Source organism: Saccharomyces eubayanus, chromosome XII (genome assembly GCF_001298625.1).
Source record: "Saccharomyces eubayanus strain FM1318 chromosome XII, whole genome shotgun sequence".
In the NCBI taxonomy this organism is placed as follows: domain Eukaryota; kingdom Fungi; phylum Ascomycota; class Saccharomycetes; order Saccharomycetales; family Saccharomycetaceae; genus Saccharomyces; species Saccharomyces eubayanus.
The window spans coordinates 285482-303178 of NC_030971.1; the positions used below are offsets into that span (position 1 = coordinate 285482).

Genomic DNA, 17697 nt, shown 5'->3' on the forward strand with positions numbered 1-17697 from the left:
CTAATCTATTGGCAAACTTAGGATCGATCTCTTCCGCATTGCTATCTTCTTTATATCTGTTTAGATGCTCTCCATATTGCTTAATTGTCTTTTCCAAAGAAACTAATGTCGCAGAGATAGACCCCTGCAAAGAAATTGGGGCAGTTAAAGAGTTCTTTTCAAACCTAGCCAACTCTTGCTGGAGTTGACTTTTCTGTTTCACAGCATGATTGTAAAGAGCGTTCTATTTATAAACGATAATAACAATACCGGTGTTAGTAAGTCATATTTCGCAAAACAAAAACAAAAAACATCCATCGATCACAACATACCATTCCCCTAAACTAATTCGTCTTAGTCACAATACTATTCGCACTATTGCCGTGTCTTCTCCCTTCATTAAGAGTGTCGATCCTTTCTATTATAGCCAGCACACTGAAAAATTTCAATGGCTGGCTCATTCTTCGCGTCGCAACTTTTGGCATTTATAAAAAGAGAGAGGCATGTTCAAAGAACCTGATACGGATACTGTAAATCAAACATACCTCGACGCAGTTTTGACCCCAGAATCAGGGACGACTACACAAGCAATGACACCTTCCACCCCACCCAGATCGAGAGGCACTAGGTATCTTACACAGTCCAACGCCAATGCTGGCTCTAACGGGATGATGCAACCGCAAAGGACCCCTCAAAAGCCTTCACAGAACTTGGTCCCTGTTACTCCATCGACAGCTAGGCCGTTCAAGAATGCGCCATTACTAGTGCCTCCCAACGCGAGCATGGGTATGACCTCCCCATTCAATGGACTTACTTCACCTCAACGCTCACCTTTCCCGAAATCTTCAGTCAAGAGAACACTATTTCAATTTGAAAGCCACGATGATGAGATAATAAGGGAGGAACAGAAACCGTTGGGTCGTGTGAATAGAATGTTGTTTCCCACTGAAGGTGTGCAGCAGGATGAAGAGGAGGAGGAGGAAGTGTTGCTCCCCCCCAGCAGACCCACCTCTGCCAGGCAGTTGCACTTATCACTCGATAGAAATGAACTTGATGAAGCGTACAGAAAGAAGATTATTAAAGATGTACCCGGTACGCCCAGCGACAAGGTGATAACGTTTGAACTGGCCAAGAATTGGAACAACTATTCCCCACAAAACGGAACCAGTAGCCAAGAAAGCGGAGATGAGGAAGAAGTCATCATCAGATCAGCACAAGTAGGTAAAAATCCCTTTGCATCGGAAGAAGCAGTCACTCGGGAGATTAGGAGTGAACGCAAGAAAGCATTATTAAGAGAAAACCCTGATATAGAAGATGTGATAACTTATGTTAACAAAAAGGGCGAAGTAGTAGAGAAACGAAGGCTCACTGATGAAGAGAAACGAAGGTTCAAACCAAGGGCATTGTTTCAAACTGGGGATCAAGAGCATTGAAAAAGAAATTATGGAACTATTTATTAATTCACTTACCTATTCTACATTTTTCTTCAAAGGGGGCATCAACATTAACATTTTACATATTATAACATATACAGGATATTTTATACTTCAACATTAACAGGATTTTACGTTTTTTCTTTGATTTTATCTTGCCATTTCTTTTTACCTTTTTTGGATGTTTTACATACTATTGTAATATTTGCCAAAGCGAGTTAGGGGAGGATGATTACAAGAAAGATAGCTTCTTCTATATACAGCGTTTGGAAGCAACGGAGACAATAGCCCGGAAATAAACTCAGAGATATGAATCTGATCAATGGTTTAATATGGCTTTACATATGCATATGTATAGTGCAGGCCAAAGTCACATCCAAGGATGCATTGAAATGGAATAGAGAATTTTCGTTGCCCAACTTACTAGAATTGAAAGATCCACAAAAGGAACTCTCGCAGTGGTCGTTAACGGACAAAGTCAAGCTTGAAGAAGGCAGGTTTATCTTGACCCCTGGGAAGAATACAAAGGGCTCGCTTTGGATGAAGCAAGATTACAAAATCCAGGAGGCAGTGACAGTAGAATGGACGTTTAGAAGTATTGGGTTCAGAGGCAGTACCAGGGGTGGGCTTGCGTTTTGGTTCGAACAGGGGAAGTCAGGAGATGGTACGGAGGTGTTTGGTGGAAGCTCCAAGAAATTTGATGGGTTGATGATTCTGTTACATTTAGATGACAAGTTAGGCGAAAGTGTGACAGCATATTTAAATGACGGAGCCACCGACTTCGACGCTAAGAGCGCTTCGCATTTTGCGTCATGCCTATTTCAATACCAGGATTCCATGGTACCATCCACATTAAGGTTGACGTATGACCCGCAAAGCGATCACTTATTGAAGTTGCAAATGGACAATAGAGTGTGCTTCCAGACAAGAAAGATCAAATTCATGGATAAGACCCCGTTCAGAATTGGGGTGAGTGCTGTAAACGATGCATCCAAAGAGTCGTTTGAAATTTTGATGATGAAGCTTTATGACGGAGTCATCAAGGACTCGCTTATTCCCAACGTGAATCCGATGGGCCAGCCAAGAGTGGTCACAAAAGTGGTCAATACGCAAACGGGCGAAGAGAGTTTCAAGGAAAGGATGCCCTTCGATGGCAAGAGAGAAAGCATAACGAGCAACGAGCTTTTCGAGAAGATGAACCGGTTGGAAGGGAAAATTATGGCAAATGACGTCAACCCACTGCTCGCCAAGATGAACAAAATTGTGGAGAATGAGCGTGAACTGTTTGAGCACTTAAGACAGGTGCTTGATCTTAAAAAAGCGGGAGGAAGGCTGGACCTGGGCGATGACAGTTTTCAAGATTTCCTGTCGATGAACGCAAACCTAGACAAACTAATAAAAGAGCAACAAAGATTCCGGCTAGAGTCCAAGCTGCACGGCGAGGAGGGCGGCGGCCATAACGAGATCTTCTCTAAGATATTCATTTGGCTGATCCCGTTGATTTTCATCATGCTCACGTTGACGTACTACATGTTCAGAATAAACCAGGATATCAAGAAAGTTAAGCTTCTATAGACCTTTGTTTTTAACGGTCTATACAATTCATAAAAACATATCAAGTAAATATATATGTTTAAATAAGAGTAGTTTTAATTTGTTTAGGGGACATTACACAAAAAGCGACAATAATGGGACAAAATATAAATGTTATATTCCGCACATACGATGCCTTCGGAGCAATGAGCATTGCCATTACGTGCAATACTGGCTCATCAAGCGCCATTCATTGCGGGTTCTCCAACTGGCAGGCACACTCTCATACATGACCTCACCAGATCCGAAAGACCACAGAGAACAGGAGATTACAAGATCCAGATCACCAAAATGCCGGAACACAGGCTGAAAAACTCCAAGCAGCCGCACACCCGATTTTTAGCCAGCAGATTCATACCTAACTCCAATGAATTGCAGCATATATCCTGCAATAACACATTAAGGATCGGGCCTTGGACGGCCGAATATATGATTATAGTCCTTTTGTCGCCAAAAAGTCGCCTCGAGGTCACGTGCATCCGAAATCACCCCCTGAGCACTTCCCGCCCAGAAAACAGGGAAGGGGCGGCACCAGCAGGCACCGGCATTCACTCGTCCGTGCGGCGTGGTCTGTGCCGTTCAGGGGCCTGCGTGCCTGTGATGATATCGCTGCAGGGCACCGAGTCGGAGAGGACCACTCCGAGCCGAGGTTAGTTAAGCCATTCTCTACGCTAAAAAATAAATAATGTGGATTAAGCTCCTACTGGAAGGTTAAGTGTTTGTACACTTTCAAACATGCGCAACGCACCAGGCAACTATTGTTCTGAGGAGGGATGTGATGCGGAGTAAAATGTGGAGGAATTACGGGGCTTGCAGACATATATAAACTCTAGCCATTCGGCTGAATATAAGCTAGAAACCACTTCTTCTCTTTCCATCTACATCTCCCTCATCTATCAATAAGAACTATAATATCAACAATACTATAATATAATATATACACACATTTACAATGGCTTTTGAAGAAAAAGCAAAGCCCATTGTCCCACAGCAACCCCAAGCTGCTGAAGAACTGGTGTCTTCATTAAGTAATGACTCCCACTTAAGCGCACCATCTCAAAAATATTCCAATGACGAAATGAAGGCCGGCGAGATTGAGCCTGAACTCTCTCACACTGCGCCAATGGAGCTGCCATTGAAGCCCATGTCCGAATACGTCACAGTTTCCCTACTGTGTCTATGTGTCGCCTTTGGTGGCTTCATGTTCGGTTGGGATACCGGTACTATTTCAGGGTTTGTTGCCCAGACAGACTTCTTGAGAAGATTCGGTATGAGACATAAGGACGGTACCTACTACTTGTCTAATGTCAGGATTGGGTTAATCGTCGCCATTTTCAACATCGGTTGTGCTTTCGGCGGTATTATTTTGTCCAAATGTGGTGATCTGTACGGCCGTAAGAAGGGTCTTTTCATCGTCATTATCGTTTATATCATTGGTATTATCATCCAAATCGCTTCGATCGACAAGTGGTACCAGTATTTCATCGGGAGAATTATCTCTGGTCTAGGGGTCGGCGGCATTGCTGTCCTGTGTCCTATGCTGATATCCGAGATTGCTCCAAAACACTTGAGAGGTACCCTGGTTTCCTGCTACCAATTGATGATTACGGCCGGTATCTTCCTAGGTTACTGTACCAATTACGGTACCAAGAACTACTCGAACTCRGTGCAATGGAGAGTTCCATTGGGACTGTGTTTCGCCTGGTCTCTGTTTATGATTTTTGCGTTGACTTTAGTTCCTGAATCTCCACGTTACCTGTGTGAAGTCAACAAAGTCGAGGAAGCCAAGCGTTCCATTGCTAAGTCCAACAAGGTGTCTGCCGAAGACCCAGCTGTTCAAGCTGAATTAGACTTGATTATGGCCGGTGTTGAAGCTGAAAAAATGGCCGGTAATGCATCATGGAGTGAGCTGTTCTCCACCAGRACYAAGGTCTTCCAGCGTGTGCTGATGGGTGTCCTTGTTCAAATGTTCCAACAATTAACTGGTAACAACTATTTCTTCTACTACGGTACCATTATTTTCAAGTCAGTCGGTTTGAGYGATTCGTTCCAAACAGCAATTGTCATTGGTATCGTCAATTTCGCCTCCACTTTCTTCAGTTTATGGACTGTTGAGAAACTAGGGCGTCGTAACTGTCTRTTRCTGGGTGCCGCCTCTATGATGGCCTGTATGGTTATTTACGCCTCAGTTGGTGTGACCAGATTATATCCAAACGGTAAGAGTCAACCATCGTCAAAGGGTGCTGGTAATTGTATGATTTGCTTCACATCGTTCTATCTTTTCTGTTATGCCACCACCTGGGCCCCAGTTGCCTGGGTCATTACTGCCGAGTCGTTCCCATTGAGAGTGAAGTCCAAGTGTATGGCTTTAGCCTCCGCTTCTAACTGGGTGTGGGGGTTCTTGATTGCATTCTTCACTCCRTTCATCACATCAGCCATTAACTTCTACTATGGTTACGTTTTCGTTGGCTGTTTGTGTGCCATGTTCTTCTATGTGTTTTTCTTTGTTCCAGAAACCAAAGGTTTATCGTTAGAAGAAATCCAAGAACTGTGGGAAGAAGGTGTTCTACCATGGAAGTCTGCTGGATGGGTTCCTTCATCAAGAAGAGGTGCTGATTACGATTTAGGAGATCTGCAACACGACGAAAAGCCATGGTACAAAGCCATGTTATAAGAATAACTATTGTCTGTTTGATTCCGTTCTAGGAAAAAAACACCAGTATTTTTTAATGACAACATTATGATGCCTACGTTTAAAAAAAAAATATAGAAAGGAATTATGTTTTTAATGACTTTTTTTTCTTACATCTAATATCGCTGTTTCTGACATGAAACCTAATTTAAATTCTATGTACTACTTCTGTATATAAAAAAAATAATCAATTCAATAATCTGAAAAATAACATGAATTGGATGGGAATGTTTTCCCGTTACTTGGGTACTTTAGGAATGCTTTAAGATCGGAATGCCCTCAAAGATTTACGGTAAACTTTAAATGAATGTATGACCGCTTCTTGCTAAAGGCTATCCATATTAGTAGCGCTAGTTTTATCTGCCTGCTTAGGTAAAAGTCAGTTCAAGCGCACTTATGAAGGTCTACAGCTTTCCTCTTTCTAATATGAGTTGTACGGCTCGTTTGAGTATATTCATCATAGGTGGAAATAATAACAGATATTTATATATGAATATCTGTTCCACAATTTCAAAATGCCGATTCAAGATAAGCGCCTCTCACAGTAATTATTTTAGCCTTCTGGCAACCGCCAGGACAGTAAATATGTATACAAATGTGTGTCCAAATACTATACACTCGCTAGAACTCTGCAACGATTAAGAAAAACCACGAAATTTTTTCACTTGGAAGAGAGAAAAACACAAATCATTTTATTCAACGGTACCACTAGCAAATAAATGGTCACTTATTCACCAAACAAACTAATAAGACATACAATAGATTTACAAGAGAGAATCAGAATCCTAAACCCATTCACCGAACGTCTTTTCACAGTTAAGCAAAAAAAACATTCTTAACTAATCATCGCTAGGTCTATAAGGTTTACTGGTGTCATCCCTGTTCTATCGCTTGCCCGCCAAAGAAGAGAAAGACGACACGGCATGAAAATAGAAAGTATGTTCCCTAAAGCGAAAATACCTTTCACATCTACTGGAACATTGACCAACCCAGGGAGTAAACCCTCTCAGTTTCGAGTGGCTACCAAAAATACGGAAGAAGGGGCTCTCCATAAACCTTAAATTGTTGCCGTAGTAGGACGTGTTTTCCAGTTGGCTAATGATTCATATGCTGAAGTGAAGTGTCCCTAAACCGTTTGCAAGCTAACAAGGACAAGCCCCCACGAAAACCCTGGGAGGCGAGAAATTGTACGGACATTCTTCTCTTCTTAGAAAGATATCTAAACTGCTCACAGAGGTTAACGCTCTCCATATGAATTCGTCCAAGGACGGCAACACCATCCTTTTTCCTACTTTTGCAAATGGATCTTACATACTGAAGAAGTTTTACTCCTACGCGTATTCTGTGGCCGCAGTCCTTGCCGCCCGGGCGAAGATCTTCCGAGCGGACGTCTCTCTGCCGAAGCGGCCCCTTAGTAGGTAACCGTCCTAAATGTTCCGGTACGCCGGTAGTGTTCCTGAAAAACGTGGAGTTTCTCCGGAAAGAGATATATTCTTTCGGGAGACAGTGCTGCGGCGACATGAAATAGTATCACATAAGCTCAGGATGCCTATGCAAGCGTGGACTTTTGTTGAAGCATTGAGTGTGTGTGGGGGAGGGTTATGTCTGGCTTAACGTTGTTTGATATAAAACGAACGGTCCATGCTGTAGTCTTGAGCTTCTCTTGTTTATTCAATTCTTGTTCTAATTGGTAAATAACCATCAAGGAAAATACAAGATATTCTCTCCTTTTAGTAATTGCATTATTCTAATTAAATCAAAAAAAAGATTTTTTGAAGATAGGTAAAAAATGTCTACAGAAGTAGCTGATCATGCAGCCAACGTTGCTGCCCCCAAAGGTGATAATAGCTCTACATTATCGAGTCCATCTCATATATCTGGTTCCTCCAATAAAGTATCCAATGATGAATTGAAAAACGAAGAACTCGGTCAAGGTTACACTGCTCCAATGGAGCTACCCAAGAAGCCCATGTCCGAATACGTCACAGTTTCCCTACTGTGTCTATGTGTCGCCTTTGGTGGTTTCATGTTCGGTTGGGATACCGGTACTATTTCAGGGTTTGTTGCCCAGACAGACTTCTTGAGAAGATTCGGTATGAGACATAAGGACGGTACCTACTACTTGTCTAATGTCAGGATTGGGTTAATCGTCGCCATTTTCAACATCGGTTGTGCTTTCGGCGGTATTATTTTGTCCAAATGTGGTGATCTGTACGGCCGTAAGAAGGGTCTTTTCATCGTCATTATCGTTTATATCATTGGTATTATCATCCAAATCGCTTCGATCGACAAGTGGTACCAGTATTTCATCGGGAGAATTATCTCTGGTCTAGGGGTCGGCGGCATTGCTGTCCTGTGTCCTATGCTGATATCCGAGATTGCTCCAAAACACTTGAGAGGTACCCTGGTTTCCTGCTACCAATTGATGATTACGGCCGGTATCTTCCTAGGTTACTGTACCAATTACGGTACCAAGAACTACTCGAACTCRGTGCAATGGAGAGTTCCATTGGGACTGTGTTTCGCCTGGTCTCTGTTTATGATTTTTGCGTTGACTTTAGTTCCTGAATCTCCACGTTACCTGTGTGAAGTCAACAAAGTCGAGGAAGCCAAGCGTTCCATTGCTAAGTCCAACAAGGTGTCTGCCGAAGACCCAGCTGTTCAAGCTGAATTAGACTTGATTATGGCCGGTGTTGAAGCTGAAAAAATGGCCGGTAATGCATCATGGAGTGAGCTGTTCTCCACCAGRACYAAGGTCTTCCAGCGTGTGCTGATGGGTGTCCTTGTTCAAATGTTCCAACAATTAACTGGTAACAACTATTTCTTCTACTACGGTACCATTATTTTCAAGTCAGTCGGTTTGAGYGATTCGTTCCAAACAGCAATTGTCATTGGTATCGTCAATTTCGCCTCCACTTTCTTCAGTTTATGGACTGTTGAGAAACTAGGGCGTCGTAACTGTCTRTTRCTGGGTGCCGCCTCTATGATGGCCTGTATGGTTATTTACGCCTCAGTTGGTGTGACCAGATTATATCCAAACGGTAAGAGTCAACCATCGTCAAAGGGTGCTGGTAATTGTATGATTTGCTTCACATCGTTCTATCTTTTCTGTTATGCCACCACCTGGGCCCCAGTTGCCTGGGTCATTACTGCCGAGTCGTTCCCATTGAGAGTGAAGTCCAAGTGTATGGCTTTAGCCTCCGCTTCTAACTGGGTGTGGGGGTTCTTGATTGCATTCTTCACTCCRTTCATCACATCAGCCATTAACTTCTACTATGGTTACGTTTTCGTTGGCTGTTTGTGTGCCATGTTCTTCTATGTGTTTTTCTTTGTTCCAGAAACCAAAGGTTTATCGTTAGAAGAAATCCAAGAACTGTGGGAAGAAGGTGTTCTACCATGGAAGTCTGCTGGATGGGTTCCTTCATCTAGAAGAGGTGCTGATTACGATTTAGGAGATCTGCAACACGACGACAAGCCTTGGTATAAAGCCATGTTATAATAAGGGCTTTATATTTAAAAAAATGCTCCTTGTCCGTTTGTTCCTCTTATAATCAATGTACATTACTTATCTTTATAATTCTAATAGTTATTGAAAGGGAGCTCAACTTAATGATGTCCTTAAAACCATAAATTTTTAGTTGTACTTACTTTTATGTATGTCATAGTATTACATATCCATTTTTTTTAAAAAAATATTAAAACAAAAAAAATGAAGAAACGCAAAAAAAGAAAGGCAATAGTTTCTCTCCCTTTCTATCTGCTTCACCGAGCAGATCCATAAGAAAAAAGGATTGTACCTGACTAATTACCAGATGACGATTCCATTAAGTTTTTTTTTTTGCTTGCACCCACTGGCGATAATGAATAGTTTAGTTTAAACTTTTCCTATGTCGCCTGTTTAATCATACAATTAAAAAAGTCCGTGTATTTAAATAAATCTGTGTCTGCGCATATTTTCATCTATTTGCTAGCGCAGTAAGCATTTCCTTTATTTCTGTTATATCAACCTGAAGCCTATTAATACTCATTTCAACATCTCGAAGTTTCTCTCGTACTGTTTTACCATCGTCTATTTCCATATTGACTAGTTCTAGGACTATTGTTACATACTGTCTCAATTCTGGTTCATCAATAGAAGATAAAGTTTTCATAACGTTTTGGAAAAAATCCTCATCATTTAAGTCCAGAGCCAAAATTTGATTCCTAATCAACTCTCTTCGATCTTCCTTCATACTCTTCCCAGTCGTGACTGGGCCAACTTCATCAGTCGTATCAGCAGACTCTTCTTCTGGTTGAACCGCGCTATCGTTTACTGCGTTTTCCTCTGTAGAAGTTTTGTCCTTGCTTGCGATAAAACGTCCGTCTTCTGCACTTTCATATAACTTGACAGTGGCAAAGTTGAATTGCTCTTGTAAATCGCCAGTTTTAGCGCTATTTATCCAGCCCTTTTCGTGTAATTCTTTGCCCTGAGCCATCCAAGTGACAAGGTTATCTCTGATGTATCTCGAAGTTATAGGAACCCTTGACTTTTCCTTATAAACTCTATTGAAAAATTCAGCTATGACCTGATGACACAATATTGGTCTTCTCTTACTTGCCCGCTTTGTTGTGTTGAGTAAGAGAGCCCAATATATGACTGTCAACTTTTCACAAAAACACTTGTCTTTATTATTCGACCATCGGAATTTCCTCAGCTGTCTTGTTTCCGCCTCATCATTACTATTGCCTCCCAAGTCTGTTGGTGCTCCTACATGAAGCAAATCATTATCAATGTCGCTGGAGGTCTGGGCCTCCATATTAAGCTTTGTGTCAGCAGTACCATTTTTCTTGCTAAAGCAGATAGTATGCGTCGACTGAAGAAGGTCAAAACTTTTCGGATTAGCAAATTCAATATTTTGCTCTATGATCTTTATTGGTTTTAACGGTGCCGCTTGCACTACCCCCGTCATCGAGTTTCTAAATATATTCTTCTGGTCATATTTTGAGGTATTCTTTTTACCTTTGTGTACCTTTTTTAGAGAAGACACATTCAGGTTAGTCGCTTCCAATTTTTCCTCCTCCATTCTTGACGGTTCAGGAGTCTTTCCGTAATAGTCTTCAAACGAATTTAAAGTAAAATTTTTGAAGTTAGACATCCAACAGGATCCTCACGGTAAAGTCGAATCGTGTGTCGTCTCTTCATCTGCTTCAGCCAACTGTCAGTATTTTAGATTGTTTTTATCTCAATAATTGCTTATTTATCCATTTCCATTGTTTGGCCTTAAATATCCCATAACCCGGACTGAAATAAAAATGTCAGTGTCAGTAATCACAATAAAGAATGTACAGTAATAGAAAAGAGATCTTGTCTAATGTGCTTGCTCATCGCAGTAGATTATTTCGATTTGTAGAATTGGTTTTCGTTTTGCACTTCCTTTTTTCAAATTGTGCTTAACCAAGAATACCGAATCTTAGAACAGAGCCTCTCGAGCCTGCGCAGTTACCTGATTTGCAAGCGTGGTGTCAAAACTAGTAGTATCATTAATCTATTACAGAAGATTACTAAAAAACCTATGTATCATACCCGAAGACTATATCGTGTCGCTGATAAAGAAAATGAAACAGTAAGAATAAACAAAATTATTCCACTGCAATCGTAGCACCTTTTTGTTAATTTAATCAACTTTGATAGATGAGTAAATCTTTCTGATAAAGAACATGCTGCTAATGAAACCAATTGATCCAGTCACTAAACAACATAGCAATGAAATAATAGAAGAATATCCCAAGTACAAAACAATGGTAACGAATCCACCTAACTTAAATTTAGTGAATAGAATGGAATGGATAAATACATACAGAGCGCAACCGACACCTCCGACGATAAATCCCCTCCATTGCCACTTCCAGTTTTCGAGGCATAACGAATGATAAGTGATCATTACAGTGACCAAAGAGGTTGTCAACGTCAATAAAAGGAATGAAAAAAATAGAAACCCGAACATGTAGAAAATCTTATTGAACCACAAACTTGTGTAAATAAAATACAATTCAACGGCAATAGAACCGAAGGGGAAAATACCAGCAATTAAAGTAGCCGGTAGAGTTTTCAGATACCAAGGTTGGAAGGGGATTTGTCTTGCAATTTGGTTCGTTTTCGTTGGATGCTCATCCCAGTGACATCTCTTTCTGGCAACCAGAGAACCAGCAAATGATAACGGAATGGAGAATAAAAACCATAAGAATACCATAAAAAACAAAGTACTTGCTGGAATAACACCAGAAGAATGGACAAACATTAAGAAAAAGTTCAGTGCAATGATTACTAGTAGAATAGCTCCAGGAATTAAAAGCGGGGTCATGATCACATTTGCCTTCCAGTATGGACCATCGAAAAATTTGTAGATACCCATGGATGTGTAAGAACCAACAAATCCAAATAAGGCATATAGAATGAACATAACCGTGGCTAACGAGCCTCTAGAGCTAGGTGATAGGAAACCTAATGCAGCAAAAAAAATACTACAAGTGACCATCAAAAATAATTGAACACCTGAACCAACCAAAATGGAGAGCATTAGTGACTGGCTTGGTGAACGGAAAACATCACCGTGGTTTAATTTCCAGCCTGAATCTTCTTGGAAGTCATCGTCTAGGTTTAACTCGTTGTACCGAGCGAAATCACTTTTCAAAGCACGCAGTAGTGAGTGGATAACGACGGATGATAATAGCACAACGACCAAAGAGAAGTTAATTAAGGAGAACCATTGGATAGAAGGATCATAAACGTGTAAATATTTGTCCCATCTGGTAGCCCATGAAGTGGCGGATTCCTCGAATTTAACCGAATAGGTAAAATAAACTTCATTATCATTTTCTTCATTCAGTTCTAATAAGGAGCCATTTGTTTCACAAGTACCTGGGGAGGATCTTTTTATAGACACTGGATTAACGATGACACCGACTACACGATAGTTACCTTCACCACGGTCATGGTATTCGATTTTAATATCGAAATGATTAGCAAAGTATGAAAACTCACGAGTTTGCACCATGTTGTGACCTTGATCACGGGCATCCAATTCTATACCTTCATTGGTGGTTTTTGGCTTTTCCAGTTCAGTCTCACCACTGCCCGTTTGTGTTTGTTCAGTGTCACCATTTACCACTTGTGTTACATCAACGAAACCAAGTCCGAAGCCAGCGCCATAAAAATCTGTCTTAGTTCTTCCATCATGGACTTTTCTAGCAGCAGGTAAACCATCAATAAGCCAATTTTGGGAAAATCCGTTCTTGATTAACTTGTTGATAAATTTGGCATCGTTCCCAGGAATAATCTTTTTACATAAGGAAACACACTCTTTTTCTTGTAACATGTTCAATTCGAATGGTGAATTATATATTCTATCACCAAATATAATGGAACCCAAGGATTCAGGTTGCTTTTCGACGTGTTCGGGCTTGCAAAAATGAAATTTGTCGTAGTAATAGTCATAAGAGTATAGGAAGTGTTCCTTATCTCCGGGAATATTATTACCATCTTCATCTTGGTGTTGGTAGGACATGGATGGGGTTAGATGATTAACGAGTAATGGAATCTCATCATTCTCCCTATAAGTAGTGGGCGCCACACCTGGCAAGTAAAATGCCCTGGTTACAGAAACAATAAAACACAGCAAAAAAAGCTGTATGTATGCCATTTTGTAGATATTTGTCTTTCTGTTTTCCTTTCAGTATTGACTGTCTGCTTTTGGAATAATTATGTAGCAATCACAGCAGCAGGTAGGAAAAAAAAGGAAAGAAGGAAACAAAAGTGAGCCTAACTAACCAGCTGGAAAAAGGCAAGGAAAAAACAACCTATTCAATACAAAAACCTTGAATTGTATTTTTGTCTATTATTATGCCTATTTTTTTTTAAACAAATGTCATTTTCCAATACTTTTTTGCCAAGTGAAAAAAGCGAAAAACTGCCGTGAAAAATAGCTATCCGTGACCCGGCCTCCAATATTAGAGTTAAATCACTCATTCAAAGCAGCTTGAGTGCCTCTTGACCGGTTGTAGGCCCATACTATACCAGACAGACAGTAACAGAGGATGCAGTTTAGTTTATTATATGTTAACCGACTGCGACTTTTCTTTTTTGATTGTTTTATTAAGTGTTCATTATTTAAGTAGTTATTTATTATAATACAACCCCGACTAGACAAACTTCATGAGTTTTTCGGGAGGAACGGTATCGAGCATTTCATTCTCATCAATTCGTGGTTTAATGGGCTTGTAATCGCCCTCCGGATCTTTGAACACGTAGGCAAGAATGACGCCTGCAATACCGAGAACAGAAACTGTTCCTAATGCTAATGCCAGCCCAATTAAAACGACAAACCCACGATCTATATTCTTCTTCTTTGATTTCTTGTTCGACTCACTACTGGCCGATGAAGATGGAGATAGGGGCGATGTTGATTGAGGACTTGTCACGGTCATGTTTGAATTGGAGAGTGGGATTTGAGAGTTAAATTCGGCTGACACGTCTCTATTTATAAAAATTGTTGGATTGTGACCGGAAGCTTCCGATGCTTCTGACGTAAAGTAAGGTGTCCAGTTCTGGGAATCAAACAGCAGCCCTTGCAAATTTCCGTACTGCGGAATGCTAAAATTACCGTTGAGGAGCAGGATACTCCCCTTCTCAACATTGTCAGTAGCTCGCTTACTCAAAGTATAGGAGTCTGCGTTTGTGTTGATCGTTGTCACAGAGCTAACAGAGCTGCCATTACCTGGTAGTGAGGTAATATTCCATTTTTGATCCCTGTAGATAAGCAACGAGGTGTCATTCCATGCCACAATGGAATCTTCGGTAACGGTAAATGACTTTATTTTGCCTCCCGAACCTGTTAATAATGGAATCATGGTCGAATTGGTGAGATTGAAGGACCCCAAACGTATAGACTGATATTTTTCTGTAGCAAAAAGACCTGAAATAATTAATTCTGATTCATTATTGAAGGTTAATTCAGTGATTTCGCCAAAAATAGTATTATTGAGGAATGCAGACCAAATTTTGCTTTCATAGTTGTATAGGCACAATCCGGAGCAATTCGGCTTGCTCATTTGGAAATCTCCGCCCACCAACAGACTAGAATTTTTTTCGAAATTGACAAATGCATTTATCTTTGCATTGGACCCAATGGTTTCATTAGCAATTGTTGTGAAATTTTTTAGGTTGAAAATCGATAATTCTGCTGTTGTCGAGGACTCAGAACCGACAGCTAGCAACGTTTGATTATTCGCATATACCATTTTAGTAATGTTATTAGACCAATTCCAGGAAGGATTAACGTTGTTAGAAAAATAGATCTTGCTCAAAGAATCTGTTTCGTAAGCATAAGCTATAGTGGACTCATTCAAATACGCACCCAAGTACGGTACAATACCTTTATTTAGGTTCAACGCTTCTACTATATCCTCATTTAAGAATCGTGCAGATCCACTCAAGTCACTGAACTGCATTTGTGACACTGCACCTGAAAATAAAACATCACCGTTACCGTTATTACCGGCTGACCAAAGCGAAAGACTAAAAGAGGAGGAGTTCGATATTTCTGAGTTCGAGGATGTGTTGAGTATGTAATTGTTGTTAAACACAATCAGGTCGTTATTTGCTAAGCTTATGTTAATGGCATTGTCCACCGTCTTAGAATAGTTTGATAGATTTTCAAATGATCCATTGAACATAAGAACTGTTGGTTTATCATCGGAAGAACGGAGATCTCCGAATATCAACAGACCTTGGTTAGTTTGCGTCATACCATACACATCACCCTGAATGGTTTTGTTTTCACTTGCGGTTACCCTCAAACTTTCATTGAAGTCTATAACAGAAATGTGGTTATCTGCTCCACCAAGTATTAATTTCGTATCGTAAATGTCAGCGAATATGGAAGAGTTCTTTGGGTAGTTATCCACTGAGAAAAGGTTCAAAGTAGTATTGGCTATCTTCATTTCGTTTGACGTGGGGGCAGTAAAATTTGATCTTTGGTATTGAAGGACACCATTCAAGGGAGTATGTCTTTTCGTGGTCGTAGTTTCTGAAAGACTGCTAAAAGAATCCAACGAATCGGTGATGATATTGACTTGGTCTGCCACCATGATCGTTGCAGTATTACTTGCATATATTCCAGAAACGTACTCCATGACAATTTCCGGTGAGAAATCCAAGTATCCCGAATAGATCTTATCATACTTCAAATTGTCATTGTTTTGGTAAATTAGGTAAGTCTCCATCATTGTGTTATTCTGTGGATTCCACATAGTAACGTTTACAATACCTCTTGAAGAGCACGTGTTATCCTGGACGCACCCAGGTGTGTATGTATTAATGGTATAATGACCAGGGTGAATGATACTAGGGTAAAACGTCACAGTTGGAGTTGGCTTATTTTGGTTCGGAACGTAGTCGATGGCTATATAACTTTGACCTGTTAAGCCGTCATACCACTCATTGTCCGATAATGTGGATGACGATGAATCGTTGGCGAGTGCACTGCAACCATATTCGTTTAGTGAATTGTTAGCGTAGGTCGAAAACGTATCTTGATAAAGTTCCAAACCTGATAACGCAACGTTATCTCCGTATGAGTTTAAAGCGGTGAGTTTTAACGATGTAACGGCAACTTCGTTTGCAAATGCAAAATCTTGGAAGTCCGACGACCATTTGACATCTGTATTGTTATTGTCAATGAAGGAAATCATATCCAGGGACGAAGACACATTTTGGCTTGCTGACAGTAGAGTATCTCGACTATATAATGGACAGAATTCGTCGCAATTCTGTAGTTCCCCACTTATTGGATCCAGATATGTTAGATTCATTATACTGCGCGATGGATTGGTCAGTATTTGAAATAAGGAAATTTCGTTATTAGAATTTGGAGAGTTATAAAGTCTTATCTTTGTTGGTGCGACTTCATAAGGCAAAGTGCAAACCAAAGATCCTGATGTACCCGGATATGTCCATGCGTCTTTATCCGTATCAGGGCAGACGAGGTAACTGGATTCAAACGTTGTACTTCCCTGCGACTCCCACGAGGCGTATCTCAATGGGATCCGTTGTCCCAATTCCAAAGTTGTGGCATTCAACGCGGAGGTTGCACTCGTAGTGTTCTTGGAGCTGGTGGTGAGGATCGAAGAGTCATCCAACGTATAAAACTTGCCCGCAAATAAAATGTTATCATCATTCAATTTGACAATCGAGTTCACGTAGGAGTCTTTTCCGAACCCTCCAAAAGGTAAAAGCTGGGTGGTATTTGACGTAGATTCCCAAACAAGGGCGCCATGGCCCGTCATTGAACCGTTGTTATATGAAAAGTTACCCCCGAAGTAAACAGAAGTGTCATTTACAAGAACGGCCTCCACATGGCCCAACGGCTGGGTGAATATGCGCTCCATGGATAGTGTTGACAGATTGTAGAGTATCTGGTTTCCCAGAGGTACATCCTTTATGGAGCCTGACCCGCTAAGAATGAATGAGTCGGTGCCAAACGGCGTGATTCTGTCTATTCGGGTGTCGTCGTCGGCGTCTTCCAATAAAATATAAGTATCATTGGAGTAATACACTAGTCCACGCGAGTTTGTTTCCGGGCCTATCTCCTTGGTAAAATTCTGCTGCCCTATGTACTTGTACAACGATAAGGCCTCCACGCCGCCAAGAATTTGTACCGCGTTGTCGTTATCTTGCGATATATTTAAGTTGGGCAGTACATTGTCTTCGATATCTAGCAATGATTTGATACTCTGTAATTGTGATGCTTTCGAACCCAGTGTAAGAAGAGGAAGGACGAGTGTCCAGAGACGATGAACAAACATTTAAATTTCCGTTATCGTATCGAAAAACTGGTGTGTTTTTATTGTTGGTCTTGCTTTTCTTTCGTTTCCCAGTCGACCCACTGTATAAATAAATCAAAACGCTATGCCAGTTCTTACAAGATCTAATTCGGGGTGGATGAACCACAAGACTTTCTTTGA

The 17697-nt window shown here is 40.8% G+C and overlaps 7 protein-coding genes across 7 annotated transcripts; 4 read left to right on the forward strand and 3 right to left on the reverse strand.

Moving 5' to 3' along the window:
- Window positions 1–482: 482 nt before the first annotated feature.
- Window positions 483–1412, forward strand: SIC1 (cyclin-dependent protein serine/threonine kinase inhibiting protein SIC1; the record flags this gene model as incomplete). Its single annotated transcript, XM_018366669.1, has 1 exon — window positions 483–1412. The coding sequence occupies one exon, from the start codon at window positions 483–485 to the stop codon at window positions 1410–1412; it is 930 nt and encodes a 309-aa protein (XP_018220508.1).
- A 309-nt stretch (window positions 1413–1721) lies between these two features.
- EMP46 (Emp46p) lies at window positions 1722–2987 on the forward strand (the record flags this gene model as incomplete). The annotated part of the gene is made up of 1 exon (XM_018366670.1): window positions 1722–2987. One exon carries the CDS (start codon window positions 1722–1724, stop codon window positions 2985–2987), a length of 1266 nt encoding a protein of 421 aa, XP_018220509.1.
- Window positions 2988–3957: 970 nt separating this feature from the next.
- On the forward strand, window positions 3958–5679 carry DI49_3607 (sugar porter family MFS transporter; the record flags this gene model as incomplete). Its single annotated transcript, XM_018366671.1, has 1 exon — window positions 3958–5679. The coding sequence occupies one exon, from the start codon at window positions 3958–3960 to the stop codon at window positions 5677–5679; it is 1722 nt and encodes a 573-aa protein (XP_018220510.1).
- Window positions 5680–7486: 1807 nt separating this feature from the next.
- DI49_3608 (sugar porter family MFS transporter) lies at window positions 7487–9196 on the forward strand (the record flags this gene model as incomplete). The annotated part of the gene is made up of 1 exon (XM_018366672.1): window positions 7487–9196. The coding sequence occupies one exon, from the start codon at window positions 7487–7489 to the stop codon at window positions 9194–9196; it is 1710 nt and encodes a 569-aa protein (XP_018220511.1).
- A 457-nt stretch (window positions 9197–9653) lies between these two features.
- Window positions 9654–10832, reverse strand: SRL2 (Srl2p; the record flags this gene model as incomplete). The annotated part of the gene is made up of 1 exon (XM_018366673.1): window positions 9654–10832. One exon carries the CDS (start codon window positions 10830–10832, stop codon window positions 9654–9656), a length of 1179 nt encoding a protein of 392 aa, XP_018220512.1.
- A 519-nt stretch (window positions 10833–11351) lies between these two features.
- On the reverse strand, window positions 11352–13376 carry EMP70 (Emp70p; the record flags this gene model as incomplete). Its single annotated transcript, XM_018366674.1, has 1 exon — window positions 11352–13376. One exon carries the CDS (start codon window positions 13374–13376, stop codon window positions 11352–11354), a length of 2025 nt encoding a protein of 674 aa, XP_018220513.1.
- Window positions 13377–13875: 499 nt separating this feature from the next.
- On the reverse strand, window positions 13876–17538 carry RAX2 (Rax2p; the record flags this gene model as incomplete). The annotated part of the gene is made up of 1 exon (XM_018366675.1): window positions 13876–17538. One exon carries the CDS (start codon window positions 17536–17538, stop codon window positions 13876–13878), a length of 3663 nt encoding a protein of 1220 aa, XP_018220514.1.
- Between the last annotated feature and the right edge of the window lie 159 nt (window positions 17539–17697).